At 39.0% G+C, this 23,552-nt stretch overlaps 1 protein-coding gene across 2 annotated transcripts; it reads right to left on the bottom strand.

Annotated features, from left to right (window-relative positions):
• Positions 1 to 4,759: 4,759 nt before the first annotated feature.
• Positions 4,760 to 23,373, bottom strand: IKBIP (IKBKB interacting protein). Of its 2 annotated transcripts, none has more exons than XM_079937811.1 (3): positions 22,998 to 23,373; positions 17,058 to 17,175; positions 4,760 to 5,798 (listed from the first exon to the last, which is right to left on the bottom strand). In XM_079937811.1, exons 1-3 carry the CDS (start codon positions 23,171 to 23,173, stop codon positions 5,043 to 5,045), a joined length of 1,050 nt encoding a protein of 349 aa, XP_079793937.1. In that variant the 5' UTR covers positions 23,174 to 23,373; the 3' UTR covers positions 4,760 to 5,042. The 2 variants fall into 2 exon arrangements, with proteins under 2 accessions (XP_079793937.1, XP_079793936.1); XM_079937810.1 differs by lacking the exon at positions 4,760 to 5,798 and adding an exon at positions 10,194 to 12,685.
• Between the last annotated feature and the right edge of the window lie 179 nt (positions 23,374 to 23,552).

Below are 23,552 nucleotides of genomic sequence, written 5' to 3'. Positions count from 1 at the left end.
CCTACTATCTCATTGTGGCTTCTCCTTTGTCTTTGGATGTGAGGTATCTTTTTTGGTGAGTTCCAGTGTCTTCCTGTCGATGATTATTCAGCAGTTAGTTGTGATTCTGGTGTTCTCAAAAGAGGGAGTGAGAGCGTGTCCTTCTACTCTGCCATCTTGAACCAATCCAGCCTGAAATTTTTCTTTTTAAATATTTTTCACGTCTAAAATGCATTATTGTGTCTGATTAAGTTGATTAATTTCATTTGGTATCATCATTATGAACATCAAATACTGCATTAGGATGTACTACAGTGATACTCTCCCTGTGGGCTATAGAGCTGTTTTCCAAAAAGCAGTTCCATAGTATGTAACTTTTTGTTATATTAATTAATGGCTTTGTCCTTTTTCACATGTGTCAGGCACTTTAGATATATTAATGCTAATATTCACAGCACTGCTATAAGGTAGATATTATTATTTATTATTTACAGATGAAGAAATTAAGGGTCACAGATATTAAATTTGTCCGAGGCCAGAGAACTAGGCAGAGCTAGGATTGCAACCTAGTGTCTCTGATTTCAAACTCTCATGTTTCTACGTATTAAAACAGAGATGAATCAAATATTGTTCCAAAAAATATGTCTTTTGCCCCATAAATCATTATGGTTTGGAATAAGAACTCAAATACCCATAACACAAATAATTGCTGTATCTAGTAACACAGTCACCATATATAATGGATTCTATTCCTAGTATTTAAGGCAAATGCATACAAGCACTTACTCTGTGCAGCTGTGTACTAGGTGCAAAGGGATATTACTTTTTAATTTTTTAAAAATTTTTGGCCGTGTTGTGTCTTTGTTGCTGTGCATGGGCTTTCTCTAGGTGTGGCGAACAGGGGCTACTCTTTGTTGCGGTGCATGGGCTTCTCATTGTGGTGGCTTCTCTTGTTGCAGAGCACGGACTCTAGGTGCGCGGGCTTCAGTAGTTGCAGCCCGCAGGCTCAGTAGTTGCAGCACGAGGGCCCTAGAGCGCAGGTTCAGTAGTTGTGGCGCACAGGCTTAGTTGCTCTGCGGCATGTGGAATCTTCCTGAACCAGGGATCAAACCTGTGTCCCCTGCATTGGCAGGTGGATTGTTAACTACTGAGCCACCAGGGAAGTCCCAGGATATCACTTTTAAAAACAGAATACGTGATATGAGGAATCAAGAAACTCATGATCTCGTTTCAGACACCCATGAAACGATTTGCAAAGAACGATGGACACTTAGTGCTTAAATAAAGTTTTGGCAATAAAATTGTGAGGGAGACTTCAAATGCTACAGCATTTCAGGAAAGAGAAAATAATATGGAGTCATAGAAGCAGGGAGAAAGTTTCTTGGGGCTCAACTTAGAACTATGTGAACCAATTTTTTATTTATTTTTTTTGCATTACGCGGGCCTCTCACTGTTGTGGCCTCTCCCGTTGCAGAGCACAGGCTCTGGACGCACAGGCCCAGCGGCCATGGCTCATGGGCCTAGCCGCTCCGTGGCATGTGGGATCTTCCCGGACCGGGGCACGAACCCGTGTCCCCTGCATCGGCAGGCGGACCCTCAACCACTGCGCCACCAGGGAAGCCCTATGTGAATCAATTTTAATGCTAACTCTTTAATGGCAAAAAGCCCAAGTCTTAGGGATGAGCCATTCTGGTGTAAGAATTCATGAACTTGAGACTCATCCTAGAAGCGGCCAAGATGGTGGAGTAGGAAGGCCCTGAGCTCTCCTCCTCCCACAGACATACAAAAGTTACAACTATCTAAAGCGCAATTATTGATGAGAACCACCTGAAGGCTAGCAGAAAAGATATTCTACAACTGAAGATATAAAGAAGGAAGCACAATGATACAATTAGGAGGGTCAGAGATGAGGTGTACTAAAGACCCATACTCCAGGGTAGGTGACCCACAAGTGGGAGGATAATTACAACTGCAGAGTTTCTCCCCCGAAAGTGAGAGGTCTGAGCTCCACTTCCTGCTCGCCAGACCCAGGGGTCCTGCTCTGAGGAGACAAGCCCCCAGAACATTTGGCTTTGAAGGCCAGTAGGGCTTACTTTTGGGAAACTTGGAGGGTTGGGAGATATAGGCTCCACTCTTAGAGTACACACAAAATCTCATATGTTCCAAGACCCAGTGCAGAAGCAGTAGTTTTAAAGGAGCCTGGGTCAGACCCACTGGCTGATCTTGGAGAGCCTCCTGGAGAGGCAGGAGGCAATTGAGACTCACTCTGGCGACGTAGACACCGGCAGCAGCCATTTTGGGGAGCTCCCCCACGAGAACACTGGTGCTGCCAAGTGTCATTTTGGAATCCTCCTTCTAGCTTATAGGGTCTGGACCCGGCCCTGTCTGCCAGCTGCTAGGGACCAGAACTGGGACACTGCAAGCCACACAGCTAGCTAGGTGGGGACACAACAGGCCAGCTTCCCTGGGATTCAGCTGCCCTGGAACCCAGCCTTGCCCACCAGAGAGCCCAGGATTTGTCTCCAACCCGTGTCCACCAGTGGGCCAGCACTGGCCCCGGGAACTGGCCTCACCCAATAGGAGGTGGTCACCAGCCCCAGGACCCCATGGGTGCTGGCTCTACCCACCTGTGGGTTGACACCAACTCTGGAACACCTAGGGCACTGCCACCAGAGACCCTGGGACCTGGCTCTGCCCATCAGCAATTCCACTCCTGGGTGTTTAACCAAAGAAAATAAAAACACTAATTTGAAAAAATACATACACCCCCTATGTTCATTACAGCGTTATTCACAATTGCCAACATATAGAAGCAACCTAAGTGCCCATCAATAGATGAAAGGATAAAGAAGATGGGGTAGATATGGGGTATACCATATATCACAATGGGATATATATCACATATCACAGTGAGGTATATATCACAATGGAATATTAGTCATGAAAAGGGATGAAATCTTGCCATTTGTGACAATATGGATGGACGTAGAGTGTATTATACCAAGTGAAATAGACAGAGAAAGACAAAAATACTGTATGATTTCACTTATATGTGGAATCTAAAAAACAAAACAAATGAACATAACGAAACAGAAACCGACTCGGAGATAGAGAACAAACAGGTGGTTGCCAGAGCGGAGGGGGGTGGGAGGGGAGAGAAATAGGTGGGGAGATTAAGAGGTACAAACTTCCAGTTACAAAATAAATGAGTCATGGGGATGAAATGTAGTGTGGGGAATAGAGTTAATAATTGTGTAATATATTTTCATGGTGACAGAAGCAACTAGACTTACCATGGTGATCATTCATTTTGAAATGTATAAAAATATCAAATCAGTGAAAATTCCCTGGCGGTCCAGTGGTAAGGACTCTGCGATTTCACTGCCGAGTGCCTGGGTTCAGTCCCTGGTCGGGGAACTATCCTGCAAGCCACTTGGTGTGACAAAAAAAAAATCAAATCACTGTGTTGTGTACCTGAAACTAATGTAGTGTTGTAGTGTTGCAGGTCAGTTATACTTCAAAAACAGACAAACAAATTCATAGAAAAAGAGATCAGATTTGTGGTTATCAGAGGTGGGGGGTGGGGGAGAGGGATTGGATTAGGTAGTCAAAAGGTACAAATTTACAAGATAAAGAAATACTAGGGATATAATATACAACATGATAAATATAATTAACACTGGTGTATGTTTTATATGAAGGTTAAGAGTAAATCCTAAAAAAAAAAAAAAGTAAATCCTGAGTTCTCATCACAAAGAAAAATATGTATTTTCTATTTCTTTCATTTTTTATCTATAGGAGATGATGGATGTTCACTAAACTTATTGTGATAATCACTGCATGATGTATGTAAGTCAAATTATGATGTTGCACACCTTAAACTTCTACAGTGCTGTATGTCGATTACATCTCAGTAAAACCGGAAGAAAAAAATTCATAAACTCTTCTTTTTGAGGTAACTAGTTCTATGCACCTGGATACTGTTGATGCTAGGCATTTGAAACTAGGGCTAATGTTTGTCGGTGGGTTTTTTTTTAGATTATTATATTGTACTTTTTAAATGACTTTATTGAGGAATAATTGATGTACAATAAACTGCACATATTTAGAGAGTACAATTTGATGAGTTTGACACAAGTCTATACCCGTGAAACCATCAAGACAATCAACATAATAAACATCCTTCACCTCTCAAGATTTCTTTGTGCTTCTTTAAAAGTTATACTTCCCAGGCAACCACTGATTCATTTTCTGCCCCTACATATGAGATTGGATTTTCTAGAATTTTATATAAGTGGAATTGCTAATGTGATGCTGTTTTAAATGTTAGAACTTCTTTGCTTTGGCTGCTTCTGGTCACATCAACACCACACATGAGTTGTGCTGCTTTGGGGCAGCGTCCATCTGAGGCTTGGCAAGCCCCCTGCAATCTGTGCTGCCCCCCACCCCGCAAGCCCTGCTCTAGATGCCACTTCCCTACCTCATTTTAGGTGACCTTTCCCTGTTTCCTAAAGCCATAAAGGACCCAGGAATTCTTACATGATTCTTTTCCTGCAGCTCCCTGGTTGTGACCTTTCTAGTTTCTCTTACTCTAAATGGATAATATATGTTACAGCCCTGATCCTGATGGGCAGTTCTTCAGCTGGGCCCCAACCACACGTACTATGCTCCTTGGCAGTTAGTGAGGGCAAGTGGGGATTCAGATCCTGCCCCATCTAGATTTCCCAGCGCTAGACTGGCAGACCCTGAGTGTGTATGTGTGTGTGCATGTGCGCGTGTGCGTGCGAACATATGCATGTATATGTAAGGGGGATGCATAAGGTTCTTACTATATAAAGTTGCAAACATGTTTTATATAAAGTTTTAAATACATTTGAGCATATTTATTTTGGAAAATCCAGTGCTAAGTCCTTCAAAAACTTTTATTTTTACTGTACAAAATAGAATCAAATACAAAATAGTATTTACTCCAAAATTTCATTATTTCTGACTTGTCAGTCTTTTTATAACATGACAGAGGTCCCATTAAAAAGTTTCTTCAGTCTAATCTAAGTAATTTCAAGCTAATCCATATCTGAAATGTGTTTTATTTCATCTTTCATATCCTTAATCTCAGCTCGGACTGTTGTTAAGTTAGATATTTTCTCTTTTAAGAAAGCAATTTCTTTCTCTCTTTGTAGTAAGTCAGTAACCAATCTCCCAATGCGTACTGTTAAATCATTTACCAAGGGTTCCAAGCGGGAAAAGTCCTTCTTTAGATTATACACCTTTGGTTTTAGATCATTTGCAAAAGTCACTGTCTTCAGAACTTTAGCTCTGTCACTTTCTAAGCTTAAAAATCTATCTGTGTGCTTGCTGAAATCACTCTGTAGCTCAGAAAGTATCTTCTTAACAGAGTTAATTCTTTGTGAATTGTCAGATGCTGTCTTTCGGAGCATTGTTGTTCGGTCAATGCTACTTGAAAGAAGATCACCTATGTTTTTTACTGTATGTTTTTCTACTTTTTCTATTTTATTTTCTAGTTCTTGAACAGAATCTGTCAATGATGTTACATCAGTTACTACACCTGAAATACGTCGCATATCTGTTTTTACAGTTGTAATCTTGAGACTGACATCTTTTGCCATGGAAGTTGTACTTTGGTCTACTTTTGTAACATCTTCAGAAACAGTGGTCAAATTGTTGTTCAGTATATCCTGCTTTTCAGTTATTCTGTTGGACCAAGTTTTCACTTCATAAATCTCCTCCTGTAGACGCTTTAGATGAGTAATTATTTGAAAAGACTTCAATTGTTCTATGATAGCTTCAGACTTCAGACACTGTAAGAAAATATAGTACCAGAATAATTAAATTGAGTGAAAGCTTAACATTTAAAATTCAACTTAAATTTTCGGTGTTATTTTAAACTATAAAGTTACTGCTCTTCTGGAAAGCATTTGGTAAAAGATGCATCAAGTGTATTGCTAATGAATAGGAAGGGAAACTGAGGAAATTTCATGTGACTGCAAATGGCATTTTCCAGTTATTTTGGCACCACCAGTCCTCTGCATGGTGACAAAATGAGCTAAATGAGGGGAGATGATGTACCTTCTGTTGCTGGAGAAGGGAGGAGGAAGCCCCCTCTAGATGAGTTTCGCTAAATTTGGGGGGGTCAAACAAGACAACATGACTTCTGAAATGCAAGTTTGTTTGTAGGTACAAGTGCTAGAATGAAGGGACTTTATTGTCCTATTACTTTTATGAATACTTTCCTGGGGTATTGAACTAATTCCATTCAATTAGTAATCCTTAAGTTCCTAGTGTGTTGTCAGGCATGTGAAGTCTGAGGAACATAAAGATGAGTACAGCTTCGGTTGTGGCTTCAACTCAGTTCAGTAGTTTAATAGAGATGATAGATATGTAAAAAAGAAAACAACAAACAAACAAAGCACTATCTCCAAGGTTCTAAAATTCCAAGATTCCAAATACAAGTGATTCTCAACTTTTGGATGTTTCAATGCCATCCTCCTTCCCCAGCATCCATTGAATACTGATGTCTCTAAATTGTTTTGATTTAACTTGGACAAATCAGCTGATGAACATTTTGAGCCACACAACTGCCTGGCAACATTTCAAGTTGTTATTTTTGTTGTGTGCATGTGTATGTGTGTTTATATAGCAGTTTTGGGGAAATTGAGTTATTTTATTGTATTTTTAATATTTGAATTTTTATTGCATTGTACCATCAGTTAATAAAGTTAAGAGGGAAAGGGGAATATTAAAGTGTTGATTATAGTGATAAGATGGGTAAGTATCATAAACAATACAAAATTGAAAATTAAAACATACATGCATGAGGTCTATCCATGTTGTCACAAATGGCAGGATATCCTTTCTCAAGGCTGAATATATCAATGTATCACAGTATCATGTTGTACACTTTAAATTTACACAATGTTATATGTCAAATTTATTTAATTAAAAAAAATAAAACATGGGCTTCCCTGGTGGCGCAGTGGTTGAGAGTCCGCCTGCCGATGCAGGAGACGCAGGTTCGTGCCCCAGTCTGGGAAGATCCCACATGCCGCGGAGCGGCTGGGCCCGTGAGCCATGGCCGCTGGGCCTGCGCGTCCGGAGCCTGTGCTCCGCAACGGAAGAGGCCACAACAGTGAGACGCCCGCATACCGAAAAAAAAAAAAAAAAAAAAAAAACCACACATAGGAATTGTCAGGTTTCAATTAAGTTTCAATCAGAAGATTAACTTAAGCCTGTGCGCTGTATGCTAAACTATGAAGAAAAAAAATTAAAGAACAAATGTAAAATATATTGTCAAAGCCTGTGTTGTAACACAGATATACATTGTGATTACATTGAAAAAAGAAATCCCATTTATAACATGTAAGCCAGTTGTTCCACTTTGCACATTTAACTTTCAGCTTGTTTTCTAGGAAAGCATTGTTTTATTTATTTATTTTTATTTTTTTGCGGTACGCGGGCCTCTCACTGTTGTGGCCTCTCCCGTTGCGGAGCACAGGTCCCGGACGCGCAGGCTCAGCTGCCATGGCTCACGGGCCCAGCCGCTCCGCGGCACGTGGGATCCTCCCGGACCGGGGCACGAATCCGTGTCCCGTGCATCGGCAGGCGGACTCTCAACCACTGCGCCGCTAGGGAAGCCCGGAAAGCATTGTTTTAAAGTGGAGATTGTCTACAGCTTTCTACTAATAATCAAAACCATCTTGATTCAACAACGTTTACTGTGCACAAATAGGAAGGAAATCAAGCAGTGAGTGCAAAACCTTAAATTTTATTTTTTAGGGGAAAGTTTTGCAATAAATTTTATTTGCTGAAAGATTTTCAAAGGTAAAAGGAGAGGGCTTACTTTCATCTATTTCATTACTAGGTTATCATTTATTAATGTATCTAATCTGGTAGAGTTGAGATAGCTTAACAGCATTAAACAAGACATCTCAGAAAGGGCTAAATTTATTCTTAGAAGTATAAGATCATTAAGAAACTGTTAGTAAGCCTCTTTGTCACACTTGGTAGGCTATAAAAGCAATTTATTACTAACTTCTATTAGTCTTCACTAAAATAGAAACTCAATACAGTATAGGAATAGCCTAGAAATTGTTTCACTGAATTATGTTTAAAGATTACATAATGGCTTGTTTAAGCTATTTGCTTAAGATGAACAGAAGAGTTGGAGTCTATTGGTAGCTTGAAAGATTCACCCAGTAATTTGAATACTTACTAATATTCCTGTTCCTATCATATGAGCAAGGTACTAAGCTAGATGCTGCCCTGCAATGTTAAATGTTGTCTGGATCTACAAGCAGAACAACGTGAGTCAAGGGAATGATTTGTGGGTCCAATCAGCCTTCCAGAAACTTTGCTAAAGGATCTTTGGACTGTACTAAGGGACCTGGAAATTTTATTGATCTCTAAAGTTTAAAACCACTTAAAGCCAGGAGAGATTTTAGAAATTATTTGGTACAATTCCTTCATTTTACAAATTAAAAAACTGAGCCCCAAAATAAAGTGCCCAAGAACACAGAGTCAGTGGCAAAGCCTAGATTAGAAGATTCCAGTCTAGGGTTTTTTTCTCCTCCACTGCTTTCTCACTCTTCCCTAAACATTTATTGATTCTTTCTTATGCCCAAGGCCCAAATAATTTTAGGTCACAGTTACAACTTTTGAGGGACTTATAGTCTAGTTTAATGGCAACATAGTAGTGGGCGCATTTGACTGGATTATAGCTTTCTGAATTCTCAAGATAGTTCTACTGACAGCTGATTTCTTGTGATTTTTTTTTTTCCCTCCCTGGTTGAACAGCAGCAGGTTGCACTGTATAGTGGGAGGTCAGTGGCCTCTGGAATTGGACAGACTCAGCAGTGTGATTGTAAGATTCCTAATCTTGCTGAACCTCAATTTCCTCATTTGTAAAAGGGGTCTCATAGCTAGCAAAGCTGTGGTGAGAATCTGTGATAACAGATAACATGCAAAGTGCCTAGCACAATGACTGGGACAGGGTAGATACATACTCAATACATGGAGCTGTTAGGATGATGACGAATGTAGGCCTCCTAGCAGTGTGACACATAATAGGCTCCAAAATGTCGGTTCTATCCTTCCCTGCTCTGTAAAGCTGGGATGGAGCATTTTGATTTGTGTTAAATTAGTAGTTCATAGCTGAAGCGACACAGATACTGGGTGAATTTGCAGAGCTTTTGCCAACTGTGCAAATATGAGGTAAATCTACAGAGAAATGCATTAAAAATTATGTTTGGTGAATATGACATCATGTTAATCTTTGGCCAAGATTATAGATTCACACAAAGACCTACAATTAGATTAAAATTAAAATAATGCCATTGGAGATTCCCTGGCGGTCCAGTGGTTAGGACTTCACGCTTTCACTGCCAAGGGTGTGGGTTCAATCCCTGGTCTGGGAACTAAGATTCTGCAAGCCGCATGGTGCAGCCAAAAAAAAAAAAAAAAAAAAAAAAAGCCATTAACTTTGTATCTTACAAATTTACTTTTCTATCAATCCATACAGGCTAATAAATCAACATTTTTCATTATAAAATATAAAAATACACTTAGTCAACAGCTTCTCATCTTTAGGCAAAATTTAAGGAAATATTACTACAAATATACTTTTCAACTTTACATTGGAGGGTTAAGAAAATTAGGTGTTTGTTTTGTAAAAGTGATTTATATGGCTAATTAAAAAAATGGACACTACTCTCTATCAGAAACTTAATGTAAAATTTATTATTAATTACAAAGATACAAAAATGTGTCTTAGGATATGGTAATCTTCCTTAAAGGGAAAACTAACAATGTAATTTAATATTTGATACACAGGAAGGTTTTTGAAATTTCAAGTATCTTTGTTAAATAAATGAATATAAGAAACAGAGGAAGACAAACTAGGTACATCTAAATCTCTCTAGTGACAATTTTTTATAGGAAAACCCCTGAATAAAGGAATATATACATGTGTATATACATGTACACAATATTTTCTCATGAAATACTTGTAGAAGGGCAGTTTTTGTTTCCCTTGTAATTGTCACTATAGAGCACAGTGGCCACCTTATTTCCATTTATTTTCTGTAACCATTACTATGGTACATACCGTAGTTAATAATAATGATGTGTCAAATCTGGTGACACACCAATAAATAAATAAATAAATAAATAAAAGTAAAGAGTACAAGAGATCACATATGCCCTGGCAGGATGGAGGTTGAAACGACAAAGTTCCAGTTAACTTTATAATCTATTTTATTAGCATGCAAATAAAAGCAAACATATACAATTTTGTTAGTACACACAGACAAGAACTTAGATATTCAGAAGTCAAGAAATTTAATGTTAATATTCTAGAAATTAATGCTGTGCCTATGACCCACGGCTGTCTACCATAGGCCTTCCTAACCCCAAAGCAGAACTCATTTGGGATTTTTCAAAAAATGTACAGATTTACATGATAAAACCACCTGACCACAACTATCTTTTGTAACTGACTTCTTTCAAGTTCTTTGTGTTTAATTCCACTGAAATTGCATTATAAAACTGGGACTATAGTTGGTTATTGGCAAGAAGAAACATGTTGTTAGAACAGTACTTTCAAATGCAGTTAACTCAGTTTTTTCAACACCAACCTTGGACACCCTTGATACATCAGTTTACCAATAAAAGTGTTATGCGCTTCCCCAAACTTGCACATTTCCGATTATCATTATTGCAAAAATCTGTCTAGACCTCCCCTTAATTTCATCTCAATATGTCCATGTCTTATTCTTTGTGACTCTATTTTATAATTTTGTGTAAAATAAAATCACTATGTAAAACAAATTTGGTTGGGTAATTAGTTTGGGGACTCTAAAATAATGACATATTTTAGTTACCATAATTATCACATCATATCTCATTATGCTGCTTTTTCTTCTTTAAAATAGGCCACAGGCTTATTAGTGTATTTTTATTGTAAGTAGAAAATTTATCTAGAGATCATGTACCTAGCAAACACAAGAGTCTGTAACACAGTTAGAACCTTAAAAAAAAACAAAGCAAAAAACGCCCAGGTATACAAAGATATTCCCAAAGTCCATACTTCACAGGATGCACACTTAATTCATACGGAAAACTTTCAAAAAGAACACATTTACTCTTTAAAAAAATTTCTTACAAGTATCTATAACAGTTTAGAACCTTAACAAAAAGTAAAAATGTTTCCCAGTCTCCATAGTTTTCAAAAAGTGCATATTAATTCATAGCAAAGCATTCCAGGCTCTCCCTCAGGCATGTTATCTTTTATTTTAGACAAAATTCCTATAAACTTGGTTGTCTGGATTCTTAGCCTGCAGTAAATTGCGAAGGAAATGAAAAACTGGCTGAGGTGAAAACATTACTGATCAACCTGACAGTAAGATCAGGTCAGTGGGTCACTTTTTCAGGTGACAGAAAAGGTATAAGAAATAGACAGAAGGTTTGAAAAATAGCAAACTGGGGTTGAGTGAGGAGGTAAACACCCCTCAATAGCTCCTAGGGACATTAATATATTTGGGTCCAATATGACAGATGAAATTCACAATAATGTCCATTAATTATTAGAAAAACATTTAAAAATATTAAGTATATTGCTTCAAAAAAGTAGAGAAATATATATTTTAGAAATGTTTCTATTTAAAATGGTGAAAATGAAATAAGTTTTATTGCTTAAAAAGATAAGCTTTGACTCTCTGGATAACACATTTGTGTGGACACCTCACTTATTTTCCAATAATGTAGGGTAAAGTGAGGCATATCAAAATAACTCAAAAGCATGGAACTAATCAGGTTATGTATAATAATGTGGTTCATCAGGATAAATGTAGTGCATTCAAAAATCACTATCAATTCCTTTATTTTCTAGATTATATTCTTCTGGAGTCCCCTTTTCTCTTGTACTTGAATATACTATAAAATCATGAACTTTTCCTTTTAGAACATCCAGTTCATTCTGCATCTTTAATATGCTATTATCATACTGAATTCCTTCAAGGGTTTTCTGCATCTCCATTATTTCAGATACTGCTTTCAGCATATCATCTTCCATATTAAACATCTGAAGAGTCAAGTCTTCCATCTTCTTTTCTGTCCTTATCAGATCCTGAGAGACTCTGAGAACAGAGCGAATAGCACTTTCAATTGTTGGCAAATGTGTCTTGCATTCTTCAGCTTTGGGTTCGTAGCTGGAAAGTTTATTAGTCAGGTCTTCATCTCTGGCAAAGAGAGCATGCTGTTCCTCCTCTAACTTTTCAAGTGCTTCTGTGTCGGAGCCAAGCTGCTCCTCTACTCGCAGAAGATCCTCTTCTTCTTGTCTTTTTATAGTTCTAATATTTCTTAGTGTGCTATCTTCCAAATCTTTTAGCCTTTCAGTGAGCAATTTTATTTCTTGTTCAGCTGAGTTAATTTGGACAGTAACTTGAGAATGTATATGTTTTGATTCTGATTTGAAAATGTCTGTATTAACATTCATTTCTTCTAGGCTTCTCTTCCAGAAATCTGTAACGTTCTGGAATTTCTCATTAAGGCTTTGCATCTTTTGAGTGAGCATCTCTTCACTATTCTGAATGTCATGCATGATACTTTGGAGGCTGGATACTTCCTGCTCAAACTGGGTCACCAAAGACATGGACGATGTAGCTTCCTGCAGGATACTTTCAGTAGCTGCAAGCTGCATTTATAACACAAAACAATTCCCAAGGCTACTTAATAACTTTTATATTAGGGAAACATACTTTAACAATCACTTGCCAAGTTCAAATTCTGAAGATGTCTAAAATATCCAAATACATAAGAATCATACAGACAAAAACAATTGTTACATATTTAAGCTGTTAAAAATATGTTTTAAACACATTTAATAGATTAGCACTATGGTAGAAAAATATGGTTGTCCCTCATCCCTAGGTATCCACCTGTGAGGCACTGGTATTCCTGTGGATACCAAAATCCATGGGTGCTCAAGTCCCTCATGTAATATTTGGATGGGGAACCCACAGATACAGAGGGCCAACTGTATACACCTGAACTTATAATCCTAAATATTTGTGCATTTTCATGGAGGGATATTCAAAAGAAAAATAATGTTAAAGAAGCCTGAAGTATATCACATTTCCTTCTTTTTTTATTCCAATGGAAAGCAACTTAGTTGTCATTTTAATAGTTATTTGGCTTTTTAGAAACTGACTTAGTTATAAAATTTGTTAACTTTCCTAAGTTCTATGATTCTGGAAGACTTTCTGCCTGAAAAAAAAATTTGTTGACTGACCTCTTGCAGAAAAGGTACCAGAATCAGATCTTATAACTATCACAAAGGCAAAAAGTGAATAAAAAATCAGTTTACAGAGACAACTGATGTCAAACAGTAAAGTGTTCTAAGTATCTATAAATTATGGTAAGCTCCTAGCATCTCCTAAGTCTAGAATATAGAAGGACCAGGGTGTGGACCTCTTTCTTAGCCTATACTCACACAAAGATAACAGCCTTAGAGACTATAGGAAGGCCTAGAAATGATCGTTAATTTATCAAATGTTTGCAGCATTATGTTGAAGACATAATACTGTACAAGACACAGTTCTGCCCTTAAGCAGCTTAGTTTACTTGGGGAGAAAGTGAAGTCTACATGCGCTGTGACAGGGAAAGCTATGGAAGCACTTACATAGGGCATCCAAACCGAACTTCGATGATCAAGGAAAATACTATAGAAATATTATCTAACAGCTGCTTCTAGTTACTTCCTCTAAATCATCCTACACACTACAGCCAGATTTGAAGTTTTAAAAACTGCTATGTACACCATGGTAGAACATTAAAAACCCCTTAACGTTTCCTAACACTTCTAGGAGGAAGTCCCAAATTCCATAACTTCTCTATATGTTAGCCTTCCTTCTTTGTCTAGCTAAGTTCTGTCCTTCCTTCAAGGCTCAGACCAGGTCTCAGGTTTTCAGTGCAGCATTCTTCCATGACCCTAGCCATGAGAGCCTGAACTCCTGTAGAATCTATCATATTACATATTTGCCACTTATTTGGCATTTAGCGCATATAATTCAAGAATTCTTGAGTGTTCGCTCTGTGCCAGACCTTGTGCTAGACACTGGATATAAAAACAAAGATACAGTATAGTCCCTATACTGATGAATTAGCCAGGAGAAGCTATGAGAGCTTCTAAATTCCTTAGGGGAAGAGACCATGTTTTATGCCTTTTTGTAGTCCCCGTATCTCAGGGTATAAAGAACATGTTTCTTGATATTTAGGAAGAAGAATGGCCAGAAGCCTCCTGGGTCCACCCCAATCAGGACCTGAAGCAGTTCCAGGTGATAGCTGGGAACAATGCATAACAGTATCACTCTGAAACCTTGTTTAAAAATTATTTTTAATGTATACATGTAGCTATAATACAATCTCCTTTAAAAACACCAACTATGAGAAATACTTGTACATTGGTAATAGTGTTATGTTTAGTTGTCTTATTAGCAGCATCTTGCAGAGACAAGCTTATCTTAATCCAAGGTAATTCCTTGTTTAGGCTGTTCACCAGAGCATCACTATAACCTGGAGGCAGTATAACCCAGGAGACTCCAATTATAAGATCAACTTTTCAGGATAACAAAGGTCTCAAGACTTAATCTGCAAACAATAAGTGACTAGCACACCACAATAGCTAGCATTTATGGGCTGCCATTATAGTCTAATAGTTTTTCATTTTTTACAAAAGTTAATATCTTAAATTTATTACTGCTTGGAAGTTTTCAAAGAGCTTGCATATATATTGTATCTCATCTGATCCTTACACAAATCTTGATATTCTCATTTAATAAATGATGAAATAGAGGCCAAGAGAAGTTAAAGTGATTTTTCCAAAGTCACACAGTTATGATGAGAGCCCATGTCTAGTTGTTTTCCCCTCCTACTGCATTAAGCTGGCCTTTAGGGCCAGCTTTGTAAAGAGTCAGCTATTGTTAAACTACTCCTAGGGCAGACTGGGAGAGAACGAACTATGTGAAGACAATATTTCTTGGATCCTAGGATGATATTTTAAATACCTGCTTCAAAGGCATTTATTTATTTACTTTTAATTGAAGTATAGTTGATTAACAATCTTATATTAGTTTCAAGTGTACAACATAGATTTACAGATTATACTCCATTTAAAGTTATTGCAAACAAATGGCTATATTTGCCTGTGCCATAAAATACATCCTTGTTGCTTACAAAAGCATTTTTGTAATCTACATGAGTTTTATTAAAAACATTGCCCATTATAAAATTGGCCACGTAGTGGAAAGTAAGAAAAAAATGAATATTTAAATTTATGCATGGAGAAGCCCTTAGGTTTACATTCTCAGTCTACCAAACTGTAGATTTAATACAAAAAATTTAGGACACGGACTTCCCTGGTGGCACAGTGGTCGAGAATCCACCTGCCAATGCAGGGGACACGGGTTTGAGCCCTGGTCTGGGAAGATCCCACATGCCGCGGAGCAACTAAGCCCGTGAGCCACAACTACTGAGCCTGTGCTCTAGAGCCCGCCAGCCACAACTACTGAGCCCGTGTGCCACAACTACTGAAGCCCACTCGCCTAGAGCCTGAGCTCCGCAACAAGAAGCCACTACAGTGAGAAGCTCGCGCACCACAACGAAGAGTAGCCCCCATTAGCAGCAACTAGAGAAAAGCCTGCGCACAGCAACAAACGCCCAACGCAGCCAAAAATAAATAAATTAAAAAAAACCCCTTAGGGCAGTATTCCACCTTACAGCTGCTTAGGAGTAATTAGATATTAGAAGAGGGAGACTAGAGGGCTACTGGGGAGAGATACTGAGAGTGATAGCCGACAGGCCAGGCTCTAATCTCCTGTAATATTTGACTTCAAATTCTAATCATATGTTAAATCTTTGTCCTCCTTACCGGGTTCCAAGCTTGCAAGGCAGAGATTCACTAAAAGCATTTTAATTGCTGCCAAATTTTTCATTTAAAAAGGAAATCTTTCTTCAAAATCTGTTTTCAATAGCATTTAAGTACATGAAGTTTCTATCTCCTGAAATTTTTTCTATCATTACGTTTGCTCTGATTAGAGGGCTTTCAATAACTACAATCAGTTTCCAACCTGAGCCCTAGGTCAAAATACCAACTCTTGCAGCACCTTCCCAGAGGCCTCTAAACTCACCCTCCATGGAATTCACTGGCACGTGTAAGGGATGATTTTAATCCATGACTCTTATCTTTTCGGGGACTACAGGCTTATTCTGTGCATCAGGCTGCAGGGACTTCGGCCGGCCGTCTATTTCATTTCTATTTTTGCAACATCTTTGCTTACCCTGGGGCCAAGCACAAATCCTTTTCTACCTTATCACTGAGTAAAGGCTCAGTGATGAACAAAGGAACAAACAAGCCATGTTTCCCAATGATAGCTTGGTCTCTGGTAGCCAGACAAGGCCCACATGATGACTTATTGGTTGCAGCTGACCTTCTCCTGAGACATGTGGTAGTTAAAAATTTTTTATCTGTCTCACATTTCTAAGAATCACAGTAGTAATGCACTTGTATTTGCAGCTTGAAGAAACACAAAATAGACATGGATTTTAATTTTCATTTGTCTATAAAAATCAATATTTATTTTAGGTTAGTCATTCTTATATGCATATGAATATATATGCTTACCAAGTGGAAATAAAGAAAAAAAACTGATGGATCTTAGTCCAAAAAGTGCTACTCCTATTTTAATTTTATATCTAAAGATCAATAATATTTTCAGTGCCCTAGATACTTGATATTTAAATAGAAAATTGAGGTCACGTCAATATGACAATATTGGTCTTTTTAAACAATAACATTTGTCATATATTAGAAAATTCTTGTCCTTTTGAAATGTAAGCTAAGACTAAGTTGGATTAAAGGGAGAATGTGAAGAAGTAGGAAAACCAGTGAGAGTTAAAGTAGTAATGGTCTAAAAGGCAGGGAAAAAGAATTTATCAACTGGGGTAGAAGGGTGGCAATGGGGAAGAAAAACGGTAAAATCTCCCCAAATATGCCAATTAATAATTACCTTTTCTGAAATTAAACTGATTTTACTTTGAAGCCCTTGGAATTCGTTGGTTTCCATTTTCAGTAACTGGTATTGGTTTTCCACCTTTGCAAACTTCTCCGACTGCTGAAATACAAACCTGAAAAAGGGGGAAAAAAAATCAGTACTTCCTAACTCAAACCCATTTAAGTTCGGATGTTAAAGCAGTATTTTATGCCCACTTCTGGTAAGGACAACATAAATTCTGGTATAGGTAGTGGCAGCTTTTATAAGAAGGGAGGAGTGAGTACGCAGTCCAGTGGTTCAATAGCTTCACTGCATATTGGAGTCGCCTGGCAGCTTTACTTTTTAAATTTTTAAAATTTATTTATTTATATTTTTGGCTGCGTTGGGTCTTCGTTGCTTTGCCCGGGCTTTCTCTAGTTGCGGTGAGCGGGGTGTACTCTTTGTTGCGGTGCGCAGGTTTCTCACTGCCGTGGCTTCTCTTGTTGTGGAGCACGGGCTCTAGACGCGCAGGCTTCAGTAGTTGTGGCACACAGGCTCAGTAGTTGTGGCACGCGGGCTCTAGAGCGCAGGCTCAGTAGTTGTGGCGCACGGGCTTAGTTGTTCCGCGGCTTGTGGGATCTTCCTGGATCGGGGCACGAACCCGTGTTCCCTACACTGGCAGGCGGATTCTTAACCACTGCGCCACCAGGGAAACCCTCACCTGGCAGTTTTAAAAAAGTGTAATGCCGGGGTCTTACCACAGAAATTCTGACTTAATTGGTTTGGGATGTGACTTAGATATTGTAAATTTTCAAATCTCCTAGCCAAGATGACAACGACAAGTTGACACTTTATTGTAAAAATGACTTCCACTGCAAGACAAACATTTAAAGATTCAAAACTCAACGGAGAGGTGATTGAATCAAACTCATAAATATCATTAGGCTAACTGTTGCTTATAAAACTGTCCAAAACTAAAATGGAGTTTTTGCATTTTAAACAAATGTTTACAATGTCAGATGAAATAAATTTCTTTTGATGATGGCTAATGTTTATTCTATGAGATAACAGTGAATTAAGTAAGCCCAGGTTACATAATTAGTACAGACTGACTTCTCCTGTGTGTTAATATGAACTTTTAAACAAAACTTCTCGTTATTAGAAAACACTATTATCCTAATTTCAAAGAAGGATGTGTAGACAATTCTTTTCTGATTGGCTATTTCATTCTTGGCTTTTAGGGACCAGCAGACAGAGATGAAGGAGAAAGATGGTCTAAAGAAATGTCTAATTTCAGGAACTAGTTTTATCATCCATTACTCCAGTGTTAACCTCATGGATTTATCCTATAGATCAGTGTGTTCATTTAGAATAAAATCATTATTATAAGAGGGATTTCTTATGAAGGTTGATCCACAAAAATTAATTACAGAACTTTCTGTTTTATTTAATCTTTTTAATGTTATCTCCACCCTTCTCTTCAAAATTCAAATATTAAGCAAAAGCTTGAAGAAAACTGTATCATATTAGTGACCATCTCTGATGATAATTTGTAGAGTTTTTTTCATGGTTAGCTTCTCACCAAAATAAAAAAATAAAATTCACTATTTCTATATGTGAATAGTGCATAAAAGAAAAAACAAGTATAAAGTTTATTTAGTGCTAGTAATGAAAATAATCAACAGTGGTCTGTATGATGCTGAGTTAAAATACATTTGTTTTATTTTCACTTACAAGTGCCAGACACTATTCTAAGGGCATTATAAATATTAACTCATTTAACATTAAGGAAGAGAATGATTTTTCTAGAAGCCAAAAATGTACACTAGAGAAGGTGGTTTCAATTGTGAAACATTAATTTTTGAAACTGGCATCCAGATTATGCCCAAGGTGCTTTGTTTCCTTTTTATGAGTCAGAGGCATTTTCTAACAGGAGCAGTTCAAGACCTCCTTACTCCCTATCTTCCTTCGTTTAGATGAGACAACAATTAGGGTCTGCTAAAGGCTACAGCTTCTAGGAGAAGAAAGGATTATAAACAATTCTGGATTAGGGATTTCTATTTCTAGGGTCTTGGCCTCTTTTTGGATTAATATCAAAGGTAGACCGCATATCATACTGGTTGAATGTGAAGCTAGGCAACTTTGGCTCTGCCATTTACTAGCTGTACAAGCACCTTGGGCAAGTTATTTAACTTACCTTTGCTAGTTTCCTCATCTGCAAAGTGGGGATAAAACTACTTAGTTCATAGGGTGTTGCAGAGATTAAACAGGTTCACATTAATAAAGCTCTTAAAGTGCCTTGAACATAAAACGTCAACTATTCCCTTTACGTACCTTGGCCCTTTCTTTTGAATTGCTTTGCACAGCTGCTTTTCCCATCCCTCTGACAAGCCTAGAGTGGTAAAATGGATCAGGGCTCCCTTCTACTTAACACTTGATAGAAGCCCCAGGCCTGTCACACTTTGAACCAGGGTTGGGTTTATAGCAAACAAAGGATGAAGTGAATGGATGAGACCCACTAATAGGAAAAGCAGCATTCTCTTACTCTGTTTGGGGGCCTCTTTTCCCTATCATAGATAAAGATCTTGAAGGTATGGATGTATGAGAAAAGCACCCGGATTAATTGGCCACCTTAGTGTAGGCTTTACAAAGGGAATCTTCCTGACTTCTTCATAATCCATTGCAGTTTACAGAGAACTCATATAGATTCAGGGTCCTGTGGGAATAAACCATGTAGTTCCTTGGAGTCTTGTCTCTGCATAGCTCCTTTAGGAGGCCTAGATGTCAGACAGCTGATGGAGGATTTATATATACAGGATTTTTCTCTGGCTCTGTTTCAACTTAGTAATGAGAAACAGTCAGTATCCATTTAGCTGTATGTTTCATACAGCAACTTCATTTTCAGCATAATACTGAAAGTTCAGGAACACACAGACCATATTCCATTTTTAAAAATCAAGGTAATTAAAGGATAACTGTCTTTCAGATTAAACTCCACTAACAACAAAAGCTGAAAAATGGGGTTAGCCAAGATTTTACTGTATAAACGATTTATAGAGAAAGTTGTATTAGAGAAAAAAAAACCCTGAATTATCTGATGGTTGAAAGAGCTTTTGACTTCTGATACATAATTATCACAAATGCTATGACAAACTTTTATAAAGGCAATTAAAAAATCTGTTGAAATTTCCAGAAGAAACTTAAAAGTTTTACAATGGAACTTCTAGTTGACTAAATTTCTATGTAATAAGCTTTTAAGGTTTTGTCTTGTTTAGTACCTTCATAAATTTTAAAAACTTTTTGAAAGCAGAATGTCTTCAATCTCTTACGTGGAAAATTTCCTTAAAGAGTTTATAAATGACGTATGCAAACCAACACTCAGGCCCTATAGTTCTGGGCAACTGTTATCTCCAACATCTTATTGTCAGGCTGACAGAAGATGATTATCAGGACTTTGTTTAATAGAGAGATGTTCAAGTACCACCCTTTTGTTGCATTATCTCTGTTTATTTTCCAAACAAGGATCCAAACACTAATGGTTTGAAGATACTGAAATAGTGATGCCTTGAAATCAACCTCGGACAGTGCAAGGGTTCAAATCTCTGCCCCAACTTAATCAGACAAAATTAGAGTACTCCTAAGCTGTATTTAGGCACATATATTCGATTTTGTATTTTAACAACGAGAACAATGTCAGTACAATAGCATGCAATAAAGATTTGATAGACCAATCTTTAGGTGCTAATCCTAGTGGTAAAAATGTCAGTGGCTTAGTTATAATTCCAGTGTGCTGAGATGCTAAATGTTTGCATTTTCTTTTTTTTTGCGGGACGCGGGCCTCTGACTGTTGTGGCCTCTCCCGTTGCGGAGCACAGGCTCCGGACACGCAGGCTCAGTGGCCATGGCTCACGGGCCCAGCCGCTCCGCGGCATGTGGGATCTTCCCGGCCCGGGGCACGAACCCGCGCCCCCTACATCGGCAGGCGGACTCTCAACCACTGCGCTACCAGGGAAGCCCAATGTTTGCATTTTATTTAGAAAATTCCCAAATTTACCACGAATACATATGTGCTATTGTGACCAAAGAATTTATACTTCAACTCTTGTCGCAAAAGATTTCACAAGAGCAATTAACAGTCATTTAATAACAATCATTGAATCTGCCCATTTTAGAAATAATCTTTGAGCATTGTTTTATTATTTTGCAAAGACACAGTTCAAATAAAATCTTCCTACTTGAATATAACTTGTTTGTATCTTTACTGCAGGCACTAACAGTAAATTCCTGAGCTGAAGTGTCTGCTTTTCAACAGTTGTTTTCCTTTATAGATTCCTGTTAGTGTGTTTTCCTAGGACACTAACTAAATTATTTAAAAGTTGAGCATTTTCTGATGTAATTTATCTCATATGAATATGAATCTTTGGATGAGAATTAACAAATTCAGTAACTAAAACCAGTTGTATTAGGTTCTAGAAAGAAGCAACATATATATTTTAGCCTACTAAGTTCTAGTACTGAATAACTTTCCCAGCACAAAGTTTTTGATTTACCTGAAGAAGGTCATGCGATATAAGACATAAAAGCAGTTTATTTAAAACAGTAAGTTCTGTACATTTATTCTTTTAAGATCAAAATATTCCATAAACAAATATATTAGTAAAATAACAATTTATTTCTTTTTGGAGAGAATATTTAATAATCAACATTTCACTTTATTGTAACAAATCTTTTATTGACTGATTGACTGAGGATGAGTCATCAGTAAAGTATACTTCAAAATTTACTAGCATCAAAAATGTTCTAGACCTTCCCTGGTGGCGCAGTGGTTAAGAATCCACCTGCCAATGCAGGGGACACACGGGTTCGAGCCCTGGTCCGGCAAGATCCCACATGCCACGGAGCAACTAAGCCCGTGAGCCACAACTCCTGAGCCTGCGCTCTAGAGCCCACGAGCCACAACTGCTGAGCCCGCATGCCGCAACTACTGAAGCCCGTGTGCCTAAAGCCCGTGCTCCACAAGAGAAGCCACGGCAATGAGAAGCCCGCGCACCACAATGAAGAGTAGCCCCCGCTCACCGCAACTAGAGAAAGCCTGCTTAGTAACAAAGACCCAACGCAGCCAAAAAAAAGGAAAAAATGTTCTAGATGAGAGGACATCCAGGGTTGCTTCTAGAATCCAATTATTCTTGAAGATAAATAGCTATCTTCTAAATACTTCAAAAATCAGTGAAAATGGAGGGGAACTCTAAAGAGTCAGTCTTGTTATTAAAACGAAATAGGTTAATCCTAAAGAATATGATTGAGGAAAACAAAATAAGTTGGTTTTAAGGTTATTTCTTAATATTCATCTTTCCTATGACATCAATATATCGCTATTTGCTTGGTTTAAAAACTATAAGTTTTTAGTTTCAGGTGAACAAAAGTGTTATACTAAAACTCAGTCTGTAACTTAGGAACAGACTTATTAACGCATGCACAATAACCAAAATAAGAGCTATCTTCCAAAACTTTATATTATGCACGTTTGTTGCTCTAAGAGCATAATGAATTCTTTTAAGGTTGCAAACGTTGCCACTAGGCATTTATGGGGTGGGGCAAATTTGTCCCAAATGCACAGCGGACAGGAAGTAACGGGTTCTAAAAACGGGAAAGCTTCTGTCCTGTACAGGCGCTTAATGAAATTTGGCCGAATCTGCATTTCTTAATGGTTGACGTTCCCAAACCTTGGCCTCAGCTCCAGCTGGGCGATCGAGGCACGCCAGCAGTACAAAAATAAATTACGAGAAACGAGCGAAAGTTAAAATAAAGGTTGGGCCGTCCCTTCCCTGGGGTCGATGCTGAGGAACAGAAGTCGCAAGCGTGGCGGCTAGAGGTTAGCGGGACGCCGAGCCGGGCGGGGCCGGGGCAGACGCGGGACCCAGAGAAGAGAGGGCGACCACGGGAGGCCGGACACCCGGGCGGCCTCGGACCACTTACCAGGCCAGGCCCAGGCACGTCCCCAGCGACAGAAGGCTCAAGCCGGTCCGGGGATCCGCCCAGCCCCCGCCTCCACCGCCCCGACCCTCGAGGCTCTTCCCGTCCTCGCTTCGCTTCCCAGGCTCCGCTGGGGCTCCCTTGGGCGCCGACCTCTTCCGGCTCTTCCCCTCAGACATGTCTGGAGGTCCTGAGGATGACAAACCCGGGGCTGCCTCTTCACCCTGGGGTAGCGAGACGTGGCCTCCTCAGCCTCCGCGGGAAGGCTCGGCGGTGACCGCGCCCCGTTTCAGACTTGACACCGCCCAGAAACCAGCCCCCTTCCTCTCCCGGCCATCCTCCCTGCTCCACAGCGTCTCCCAGCCACCCGCTTTCTAGTTCCTCCAGCTGGGGTAAGCGGCAATCCTACTTCCCCAAACTTCTGCGTTAACGCTGCAAAAGCGAGGAAACCCGTCTGCAAGCCGCCGGGACGCGGCGGGGCGGGGGGGGGGGGGGGGGGCGGGGGGGGCGGGGCGGGGCGGGGCAGCGCGCGTCGAGCGCGCCGCCGCCTCGGTCCGC

Source organism: Stenella coeruleoalba (assembly GCF_951394435.1).
Source record: "Stenella coeruleoalba genome assembly, chromosome: 11".
Taxonomy (NCBI): Eukaryota; Metazoa; Chordata; class Mammalia; order Artiodactyla; family Delphinidae; genus Stenella; species Stenella coeruleoalba.
This window is presented reverse-complemented; position numbering and strand designations above follow the sequence as displayed.